Below are 12,148 nucleotides of genomic sequence, written 5' to 3'. Positions count from 1 at the left end.
GACAGACCCGTCCCCACCAGTACTGTACCCCAGTGTTATACAGTGACAGACCGGTCCCCACCAGTACTGTACCCCAGTGTTATACAGAGACAGACGCGTCCCCACCAGTACTATACCCCAGTGTTATACAGAGACAGACCCGTCCCCACCAGTACTGTACCCCAGTGCTATACAGTGACAGACCCGTCCCCACCAGTACTGTACCCCAGTGTTATACAGAGACAGACCTGTCCCCACCAGTACTGTACCCCAGTGTTATACAGTGACAGACCCGTCCCCACCAGTACTGTACCCCAGTGTTATACAGCGACAGACCCGTCCCCACCAGTACTGCACCCCAGTGTTATACAGCGACAGACCCGTCCCCACCAGTACTGTACCCCAGTGTTATACAGAGACAGACCCGTCCCCACCAGTACTGTACCCCAGGGTTATACAGAGACAGACCCGTCCCCACCAGTACTGTACCCCAGTGTTATACAGTGACAGACCCGTCCCCACCAGTACTGTACCCCAGTGTTATACAGTGACAGACCCGTCCCCACCAGTACTGTACCCCAGTGTCATACAGTGACAGACCCGTCCCCACCAGTACTGTACCCCAGTGTTATACAGTGACAGACCCGTCCCCACCAGTATTGTACCCCAGTGTTATACAGTGACAGACCTGTCCCCACCAGTACTGTACCCCAGTGTTATACAGAGACAGACCCGTCCCCACCAGTACTGTACCCCAGTGTTGTACAGTGACAGACCCATCCCCACCAGTACTGTACCACAGTGTTATACAGAGACAGACCCGTCCCCACCAGTACTGTACCCCAGTGTTATACAGTGACAGACCCGTCCCCACCAGTACTGTACCCCAGTGTTATACAGTGACAGACCCGTTCCCACCAGTACTGTACCCCAGTGTTATACAGAGACAGACCCGTCCCCACCAGTACTGCACCCCAGTGTTATACAGAGACAGACCCGTCCCCACCAGTACTGTACCCCAGTGTTGTACAGTGACAGACCCATCCCCACCAGTACTGTACCACAGTGTTATACAGAGACAGACCCGTCCCCACCAGTACTGTACCCCAGTGTTATACAGAGACAGACCTGTCCCCACCAGTACTGTACCCCAGTGTTATACAGTGACAGACCTGTCCCCACCAGTACTGTACCCCAGTGTTATACAGAGACAGACCCGTCCCCACCAGTACTGTACCCCAGTGTTGTACAGTGACAGACCCATCCCCACCAGTACTGTACCCCAGTGTTATACAGTGACAGACCTGTCCCCACCAGTACTGTACCCCAGTGTTATACAGTGACAGACCCATCCCCACCAGTACTGTACCCCAGTGTTATACAGTGACAGACCCGTCCCCACCAGTATTGTACCCCAGTGTTATACAGTGACAGACCTGTCCCCACCAGTACTGTACCCCAGTGTTATACAGAGACAGACCCGTCCCCACCAGTACTGTACCCCAGTGTTGTACAGTGACAGACCCATCCCCACCAGTACTGTACCACAGTGTTATACAGAGACAGACCCGTCCCCACCAGTACTGTACCCCAGTGTTATACAGTGACAGACCCGTCCCCACCAGTACTGTACCCCAGTGTTATACAGTGACAGACCCGTTCCCACCAGTACTGTACCCCAGTGTTATACAGAGACAGACCCGTCCCCACCAGTACTGCACCCCAGTGTTATACAGAGACAGACCCATCCCCACCAGTACTGTACCCCAGTGTTGTACAGTGACAGACCCATCCCCACCAGTACTGTACCACAGTGTTATACAGAGACAGACCCGTCCCCACCAGTACTGTACCCCAGTGTTATACAGAGACAGACCTGTCCCCACCAGTACTGTACCCCAGTGTTATACAGTGACAGACCCGTCCCCACCAGTACTGTACCCCAGTGTTATACAGAGACAGACCCGTCCCCACCAGTACTGTACCCCAGTGTTGTACAGTGACAGACCCATCCCCACCAGTACTGTACCCCAGTGTTATACAGTGACAGACCTGTCCCCACCAGTACTGTACCCCAGTGTTATACAGAGACAGACCTGTCCCCACCAGTACTGTACCCCAGTGTTATTTGGTTGTATTCTGTGCTGACCATTCCTGATTGGAATCCCTCCATTAAGATTCCTTTCAAACCTCTTATTTGCCAGGAAGAATTCTTGTGATTCTTTTCTGGTTTCTCTACAATTCTGTGCCAGATCTGGAAACAATACTCCAGCAGAGTTCCATCAAACCCCTACAGTGCAGAAAGAGGCCATTCAGCCCACTGAGTCTGCACTGATTCTCTGAAAGAACTCCCACCCAATCTGTCCCTCTGCCCTATCCCCGTAACATTTACTGTGGCCAATCCACCTAACCCGCATATCTTTGGACTGTGGGAGAAAACCAGAGCATCCAGAGGAAACTCACATAGACACGGGGACAATGGGCAAACTCCACACAGATAGCGACCCAAGGCTGGAATGGAGAGTGAGAAAATAGACAGTAGAAAAAGCCTGCTTGCATTCACTCTATCTATACCCATCAAAATCTTATACACCTCTATCAAATCTCCCCTCATTCTTCTAAGGGAATAAAGTCCTAACCTATTCAATCTCTCTCTGTAACTCAGTTTCTCAAGTCCCAGCAACATCCTTGTTAACCTTCTCTGCACTCTTTCAACTTTATTTACATCCTTCCTGTAACTAGGTGACCAAAACTGTACACAATACTCTAAATTCGGCCTCATCGAAGCCTTATATAACCTCACCATAACACTCCAACTCTTATACTCGATACTCCGATTTATAAAGGCCAATGTACCAAAAGCACTCTTTATGACCCTATCCACCTGTGACGTCACTTTTAGGGAATTCTGTACCTGTATTCCCAGATCCCTCTGTTCAACTGCACTCTTCAGAGTCCTACCATTTACCCTGTACGTTCTACTTTGGTTTGTCCTTCCAAAGTGCAATACCTCACATTTGGCTGCATTAAATTCCATTTGCCATTTTTCAGCCCATTTTTCTAGTTGGAATGGCGGGACTGGTGTATGAGGAGAGATTGTCTAGGTAAGGATTATATTCACTGGAGTTTCGAAGAACAAGCAGGGTCTCATAGAAATTTATAAAATTCTAACAAGGTTAGACAGGGTAGATTCAGGAGGGATGTTCCTGATGTGACCCCTGGTTTTGGGCACCAGTGGGGGAGTCACAATATTCTATATGAGGTCTAACTAAGGTTCTGTATTGCTGCAGCATGACCTGCCAACTCAATGTCCCGACCAATGAAGGCAAGCATGCCGTATGCCTTCTTGACTACCTTATCCACTTGCATTGCCACTTTCAGTGATTGGTGGACATGTACGCCCAGATCTCTCTGCCTGTCAATACTCCTAAAAGTTCAACCATTTACTGTATAATTCCTACATGCATTGGACCTTCCAAAATGTACTGTGTACAGTTTTGGTCTCCTTATTGGGAAAGGATATACTGGCACCGGAGGGGGTGCAGAGGAGATTCACTAGGTTGATTCTGGAGTTGAGAGGGTTGGCTTATGAGGAGAGACAGAGTAGACTGGGGCTACACTCACTGGAATTCAGAAGAATGAGGGGAGATCTTATAGAAATATATAAGATTATGGAGGGAATAGATAAGATAGAAGCAGGGAAGTTGTTTCCACTGGCGGGTGAAACTAGAACTAGGGGGCATAGCCTCAAAATAAGGGGGAACAGATTTAGGACTGAGTTGAGGAGGAACTTCTTCACACAAAGGGTTGTGAATCTGTGGAATTCCCTGCCCAGTTGAGGCTCCCTCATTGAATGTTTTTAAGGCAAGGATAGATAAATTTTTGAACAGTAAAGGAATTAAGGGTTATGGTGAGCGGGCGGGTAAGTGGAGCTGAGTCCATGAAAAGATCAGCCATGATTTTATTGAATGGCGGAGCAGGCTCGAGGGGCCGGATGGCCGACTCCTGCTCCTGGTTCTTAAATGCATTATCTCACACTTGTCCAGATTAAACTCCATCTGCCATTTCTCTGCCCAAGTCTCCAATGGTGCTGTATCCTCTGACAAACCTCATCACCATCCACAACTCCACCAATTTTTGTGTTGTCTGCAAACTTACAAATCAGGCCAACTACATTTTCCTTCATATGTATTATTTATATAATAAATACAATATTAATTATATAATCATTTATATACACTACAAACAACAAAGGTTCTCGAACTGATCCCTGTGGAACCCCGCTAGTCACAGTTTTCCATTCACAGAAGCAGTTACTCTCTGCCTTCTAAGGACAAACCAGTCTGTATCCATCTTACCAGCTCACCTTTGATCCAGTGTGAGTTCACCTTTCATACCAGTCTATCATGAGGTATCTTGTCAAAAGCTTTACTGAAGTCCATGTAGACAACATCCACTGCCTTTCCCTCATCTATCATCTTCATCACCTCCTTGAAAAACTCGATTGAGTTAGTGAGGCACAGCCTTCACAAAACCATGCTGTCCAACACTAACAAGTTCATTTGTTTCCAAATGTGAGTAAATCCTGTCCCTAAAAATCTTTTCCAATAATTTCCCTTTCACTGATCTAAGGCTCACCAGCCTATAATTTCCAGGATTATTCCTCTTCATAAACAATGGAACAACATTGGCTCTCCTCCAGTCCCCTGGAACTTCACCTGTGGCCAATGAGGTTACAAAGATGTCTGTCAAGGCCCCAGCCTCCCTCAGTATTCTGGGGTAGATCCCATCAGGCCCTGGGGACTTATCTACTTTAATGCTTTTTAAGATACTCAAAACCTCCTCCTTTTTGATATCGGCATGACCCAGAATATCTACACACCCGACCCTCGGCTCCTCATCCATCACGTCCAATCAGCTTGATTCACTACTCTCTCCACTTGTCCTGACAGATACTCCCTCTCCCTCTGCTCCTGCTCCCCATTTAGAATCCTATACTTTATCTTAAATTGTCTCTTCGTGTTCCTCCCAAAAAATCCTTCACATTTCTCCATATTGAACTTAACCTTTCACCTTCCCACTTGTTCCACCAACGCGAATTTGTGCTTTTTATTTCTACATGTTTCTCCTCACAGTTCACAGCTTCCAATTTTCACATCATCCTCAAATTTCTAAACTGTCCCTTACACAGGGTCTAGATCATTAACATACATCTGGAAAGGCTGGAATCCCAACACTGACCCCTGGGGAACCCTACAACAAACCTTCCTCCAGCTCCAACCACATCAGGAAGCTTAACACCATCAGGAACAAAGCAGCCTGTGAGACTGATAGCCCATCCACCATCTTCAACATTCACTTCCTTCACCACTAACGCACAGAGGCCACAGTGTGGACCATCTACAAGATGCACTGCAGCAACTCACCAAGGCTCCTTAGGCAGCACCTTCCAAACACACAACCTCTACCATCTAGGACAAGGGCAGCGGATATCTGGGAACACAACCACCTGGAGCTTCCCCTCCAAGTCACTCACCATTCTGATTTGGAAATATATCACCGTTCCTTCGCAGTCGCTGGGTCAAAATCCTGGAATTGCCACTCGAACAGCATTGTGGGTTAACCCACAGCACGCGGACTGCTGCAATTCAAGAAGGCAACTCATCACCACCTTCTCAAGGGCAACTAGGGATGGGCAATAAATGCTGGCCAGCCAGCGATGCCCACATAGAATTATCGAGGTCTACGGGACAAAAAAGGTCCTTTGGCCCATTGTATCTGTGCCAGTCAAAGACAAACCACTTAATCATTCTAATCCCATTTGCCAGCACTTGGCCCATAGCCTTGTGTGCCTTGCTATCCCAGGTGCACATTTAAATATTTTAAGGGTTTCTATCTCCACCACCCTTTCAGGTAGAGTTCTAGACTCCCATCACCCTTTGACTGCAGAAGCTTTTCCTCACATCTTCTCTAAATCTCTGGCCCCTGGTCATTGATCACTCCAATAAGGGGAAAAGATTCTTCCTGTCGACTCTATCTCTGCCCCTCATTATTTTATACATCTCAGTCATGACCTCCCTCAGTCTCCTCTGCTCCAAGGAAAATAGCCCAGTCTATCCAATCTCTCTCTGTAACTAAAACTTTCCAACCCAGGCAGCATCCTGGTAAATCTCTTCTGCACCCTTTCCAATGCTCCTATGATGTGGATTCCAGAACTGCACACAACACTCCAGCTGTGGCCTAACCTACATTTTATACATTTCCAGCATAACCTCCCTGCTGTTAAACTCTATGCCTCGGCTAATACCAAATGCCTTCTTAGCCACTTTAGCCTCCTGTCCAGCTACCTTAAGGGGCCAGTGTACATGGACACCTCTCTGATCCTCGGAGCTTCCCAGTGTTCTGTCGTTCGTCGTGTATTCCCTTGCCTTGTTTGTCCTGCCCAAGGGCATCGGCTCACAGTGATCATATCGTGAAAGAATTTTTTAAAAACATGGAAATTATCCATTAATCATTCCACTCTTTTCCTATCACTTTGCCAAGTTGCTAATGTCCCTTTTATCCCATGAGCTATGTGTGTGCGGGAAAAAATTCCACACATTCACTCCCCTCTGAGTGAGAGATTCCTCCTCATCTCTGTGTTCAACGGGCAATCCCCTTACCCTGGACTTAGACTCTCTCACAAGGGGAAACAATCTCTCAGCACCCATCCTGCCCGGCCCCCGAGAATCCAATGTGTCTCAATGAGGCCACCTCTCAATCTACTAAACTCCAATGAGTAGAGGCCCAACCTATACTGGCAGTGGATTGCCTTGATTGTCAGATATCTTTCCTAAGATAAGGGGACCACAACTGTTCCCAGTATCCCAGGTGTGGTCTATCTAGTGTATTGTTTTAGCAGGATTTTCCTGTTTTATACTTCATTCCCTCTGAAATAAAGGCCAACTTTCTATCTGACCTTCCGTGTTCCCCACTGAATTTAGAGCCACAGAGGTTTACAGCATGGAAACAGGCCCTTCGGCCTGACCTGTCCATGCCCCCCTTTTTTTTAAACCCCTAAGCTAGTCCCAATTGCCCACATTTGGCCCATATCCCTCTATACCCATCTTACCCATGTAACTATCTAAACACTTTTTAAAAGACAAAATTGTACCCGCCTCTACTACTACCTCTGGCAGCTCGTTCCAGACACTCACCACCCTCTGTGTGAAAAAATTGCCCCTCTGGACACTTTTGTATCTCTCCCCTCTCACCTTAAACCTATGCCCTCTGGTTTTAGACTCTCCTACCTTTGGGAAAAGATATTGACTATCTAGCTGATCTGTGCCCCTCATTATTTTATAGATCTCTATAAGATCACCATCTGCACACGAACGTTTGGTGATTTATGCACGAGGTGGTGACTGGGTGTGTAGACGAGGTTACTGCAGTCAATGTCGTCTATACATAAACTTCAGCACGGCTTTTGACAAACTCCCGCGTAGGAGGCTGATCAGAAAGGTAAGAGCCATGGGATCCAGTGCAAATAGACAAATTGGTTTCGAGTCAGCAGGCAGAGGGTGATGGTGGAAGGTTGTTTCTGTGACTGGAAGCCTGTGTCCAGTGGTGTTCTGCAGGGATCGGTGCTGGGTCCCTTGCTGTTTATAGTGTATGTTAGTGATATAGATGTTGGGGGGTATGATCAGTAAATTCACCGCTGATGTGAATATTGGTGCTGTGGTGAATATGGAGGAGGACAGCCTTAGATAACAGGATGATATAGATGGGCCGGCTAGACGGACAGAACAGTGGCAAATGGAATTTAACCCGGAAAAGGGTGAGGCGATGCATTTTGGGAGGACTGACAAGGTAAAGGAAACACACAATGAACAATCGGACCTTAGGAAGCACTGAGGATAGAGGGACCTTGGTAAGCATGTCCATAGGTCCCTGAAGGCAGCAGGACAGGTAGATAAGGTGGTTAAGCAGGCATAGGGGATAGTTACCTTTATTAACTGAGGCATTGAATGTAAGAGCAGGGAGGTTATGATGGAGTTGTATAAAACGCTGGTTAGGCCACAGCTGGAGAACTGTGAGCAGCTCTGATCACCCACACTCGGGAAGGATGTGATTGCGCTGGAGAGGGTGCAGAGGAGGTTCACCAGGACGTTGCCTGGGCTGGAGTGAGCTCTGAGGAGAGGCTGGTTAGACTGGGGTTGAAAGGATGGGAGAGGCAGGAGTCCTCACAACATTTAAGTAGCATTTAGATGAACTCTTGAAACGCCAGAATAACCAAGGGTACGGAGCACGTGCTAGGAAATAGGATTAGAATAGACAGGTGTTTGATGGTTAGCACAGACTGATAGATGGGTTGAAAGGCCTCTTTCTGTGCTGGAAAGTTCTATGACTCTGTGACCCCCAAATCCCTCTGTTCCTGATCACTGTCTGGGAACCGGGTGTTAGAAACACCTGGGTGTTGAGGTCAGGATTGGCCCTGGCTGCAATGTGCCCAGAGCTGAAGGTCCACATTCACAATGGAAGACGAAGGCTGGGTGAATGGGTGATATCCGTGAGATTCCAGGTGTCTTTGGGATGGTGGTGTGTGTGAGGGAGCAATGTTTCCAGGTGCAGGGTAGAGAATCTGGGAAGGAGGTGGGTGGAATGTGAGCTCCGGTTATCCTGCATTGTTAAAACTGGGAACCCTCCATCCCAGTCTCATCCATATCCCCATTCCCTCCTCCTGTCCCATTACAAATAATTGACTGGGATCGTAATCCAACTCCCAGTCCCAATCCCCAAAGGATTTCCAGTTCCCATTCATCAATCCCTGAATCCAGTCACCTCCTCATTCCCAATCCCCCATTCCCCTGTTCTAATTTCAATCCCAGCCACTGTCCCTCTAACTCCCAATTCTCTGATTCCTTATTCCCATACCCTGATCCCAATTCCAGTCCCTGTAACCCCTCCATAGCTTTGTGCGTCATACACACTCTCCCATCCCCATTCACAACCCCCAATCCCATTCCTGATCCCCATTCCCTATCCCCATTCCAATCCACAATCTCCATTCTCAATCCCCATTCCTGATCCCCCATTCCCATTCCCAATCCCCATTCCTGATCGCAGTCCACATTCCCGATCCTGATCCCATTTCCAATCCCATTACCGATCCCCACTCCCACTCCCCATTCTTATTCCAGATCCCCATTCCCATCCTAGATCCCCTTCCCTTACCCCATTCCCAATCCAGATCCCCATTTCCATTCCTGATCCCATTCCCGATCCCGATCCCCATTCCTGATCTGAATCCCCATTCCCAATTCCCAATCAAAATCCCCATCCCTCATTCCCATTCCTGATTCCATTGTCCAATCCCCATTCCATTCCATTCCAGATCCCCATTCCCATGCCAGATCTCCCATCTCAATCCCCATTTCAATTCCCAATCCCATTCCTTACCGGACAGTTTTCTTGCCTGGGTTTTTCCCAGTTGCTGCTTTATACGGGACGATCCTGGGTTGGAATTCCTGCCGTTGGGATTGACTCTGTCCCCCGGGAGCAGCAGCCAGGGAGCTGGGCTTCCTGCCCCGAATCCCAGCTCCATCCCGGGATTGGGAGCAGGGTTCCTCCCCCCAGCCGCTGCTCAGTAAACTCAGGGTGAATCCCAGGGAAACTCCAATCACCACCGGCCCCACCGGCCGCACCAGCGCCAGGAGCATGGATAACCGCATCCCAGCAGATCACCGGGATCTCCGGGGATCCCCGGGATCGATCCGAACAGCCGCGACTCTCTTTGTTACAAAGTAACCGCGGGAGGGAAATCCCGGATCCCCCGGAACCGCTCTCTGTCCCACTCTCTGTGTCTCTGGGTCTCTGTCCCTCTGTCTGGGTCTCTGTCCCACTCTCTCTCTGGGTCCCTGTCTGGGTCCCTCTCTCTCTCTCTCTCTGGGTCTCTGTCTCTTTCGCTCCTTTTAAAAGTTTCTTTTTAACTCGTGTCACTTCCTCGCTCCTCCTACCGAACGTCACTTCTGAGAATGAGATCCTGCCCTGGATCCAGAGAGAGATCCCTCAGGGAGACAGAGAGAACAGAGAGAGAGGGATCACAGTGACAGATCACAGATGGAGAGTGAGAAAGTGAGTAATCCCTCAGTACTGACCCTCTGACAGTGCGGCGCTCCCTCAGCACTGACCCTCTGACAGTGCGGCACTCCCTCAGCACTGACCCTCTGACAGTGCGGCACTCCCTCAGCACTGACCCTCTGACAGTGCGGCACTCCCTCAGCACTGACCCTCTGACAGTGCGGCACTCCCTCAGCACTGACCCTCTGACAGTGCGGCACTCCCTCAGTACTGACCCTCTGACAGTGCGGCACTCCCTCAGCACTGACCCTCTGACAGTGCGGCACTCCCTCAGCACTGACCCTCTGACAGTGCGGCACTCCCTCAGCACTGACCCTCTGACAGTGCGGCACTCCCTCAGCACTGACCCTCTGACAGTGCGGCACTCCCTCAGCACTGACCCTCTGACAGTGCGGCACTCCCTCAGCACTGACCCTCTGACAGTGCGGCACTCCCTCAGTACTGACCCTCTGACAGTGCGGCACTCCCTCAGCACTGACCCTCTGACAGTGCGGCACTCCCTCAGCACTGACCCTCTGACAGTGCGGCACTCCCTCAGCACTGACCCCCTGACAGTGCGGCACTCCCTCAGCACTGACCCTCTGACAGTGCGGCACTCCCTCAGCACTGACCCTCTGACAGTGCGGCACTCCCTCAGCACTGACCCTCTGACAGTGCGGCACTCCCTCAATGAGGAATCCATTTATACTGCAAAATTCCCTCCGCAGGCAGGAACGGAATGGGTGACCACCAGACAGAGCCGGAGAGCTCAGCGGGCAGTGCAGGAACCCCCTGTGGCCATTCCCTTGTAAAACTGATATACTATACTGGATACTGTCGAGGGGAATGGCCTTTTGGGGTAATAGTCATGATGTGGATGTGCCGGCGTTGGACTGGCGTAAACACAGTAAAAAGTCTGACAACACCAGGTTTTAGTCCAACCGATTTATTTGATAATATACTCACTAGCTTTCGGGGTTAGTCCCTTCGTCAGGTGAATGGAGAGTTCTGGCCTCAGACAGAGCATATAAAGCACAGACAGTTTACAGATTACTGATTAGAATGCAAATCTTTACACCTAACCTGCTGTTCAAGACCTGAAGTGGCTAACAATGTTAGCACTGATCACAGGTTAAAGAGATGTGTATTGTCTCCAGACAGTACAGTAAGTGAGGTTTTGCAAACCCAGGTAAGTCACGGGGGTTACAGATAGTGCGACATGAACCCAAGATCCCTGTTGAGACCATCCTCATGTGTGCGGAACTTGGCTATCAGTCTCTGCTCAGCGACTCTGCGCTGTCGTGTGTCGTGAAGGCCGCCTTGGAGAATGCTTACCCGAAGGTCAGAGGCTGAATGCCCGTGACCACTGAAGTGTTCGCCAACAGGAAGGGAACAGTCTTGCCTGGTGACTGTCGAGCGATGTTCATTCATCCGTTGTCGTAGCGTCTGCATGGTCTCCCCAATGTACCATGCTTCGGGACATCCTTTCCTGCAGCGTATCAGGTAGACAACGTTGGCCAAGTTGCAAGAGTATTTACCATGTACCTGGTGGATGGTATTCTCACGTGTGATGATGGTATCCATGTCGATGATCCGGCATGTCTTGCAGAGGTTGCTGTGGCAGGATTGTGTGGTATTGTGGTCACTGTTCTCCTGAAGACTGGGTAGTTTGCTGCAAACAATGGTCTGTTTGAGGTTATGCGGTTGTCTGAAGGCAAGAAGTGGGGGTGTGGGGATGGCCCTGGCGAGATGTTCGTCTTCATCAATGATATGTTGAAGACTCTGGAGAAGATGTCGTAGCTTCTCCGCTCTGGGGAAGTACTGGATGATGAAGGGTACTCTGTCCACTGGTGTTGTCAGACTTTTTACTTTTGGGGTAAAACAGCAACAGCCAAATCCATTGCACCGCGATTGGTTCTGCTGCAGAGGGGAGGGTAACAAGTGTGGGATTGCGATAGTTATCGGGGATTCAATTATAAGGGGAATAGACAGGCGTTTCTGTGGCTGCAATCGAGACTCCAGGATGGTGTGTTACCTCCCTGGTGCTCGGGACAAGGATGTCTAGGAGCGG

At 49.4% G+C, this 12,148-nt stretch overlaps 1 protein-coding gene across 1 annotated transcript in view; it reads right to left on the bottom strand.

The window, feature by feature from the left end:
• LOC145350370 (chondroitin sulfate synthase 2-like) overlaps positions 1 to 9,883 on the bottom strand; it is a 28,407-nt gene extending 18,524 nt beyond the window's left edge. The window contains exon 1 of the mRNA XM_080199630.1: positions 9,418 to 9,883. Within this exon, the coding sequence (XP_080055756.1) occupies positions 9,418 to 9,689 (272 nt within the window). The 5' untranslated portion in view covers positions 9,690 to 9,883. The remainder of the gene's footprint in view (positions 1 to 9,417) is intronic.
• Positions 9,884 to 12,148: the final 2,265 nt, after the last annotated feature.

This window comes from Carcharhinus amblyrhynchos, chromosome 11, assembly GCF_965287045.1.
Source record: "Carcharhinus amblyrhynchos chromosome 11, sCarAmb.v2.hapA, whole genome shotgun sequence".
NCBI classification, from domain to species: Eukaryota; Metazoa; Chordata; class Chondrichthyes; order Carcharhiniformes; family Carcharhinidae; genus Carcharhinus; species Carcharhinus amblyrhynchos.
The sequence above is the reverse complement of the archived record's forward strand: the minus strand, read 5'-3'. Positions and strand labels throughout refer to the sequence as shown.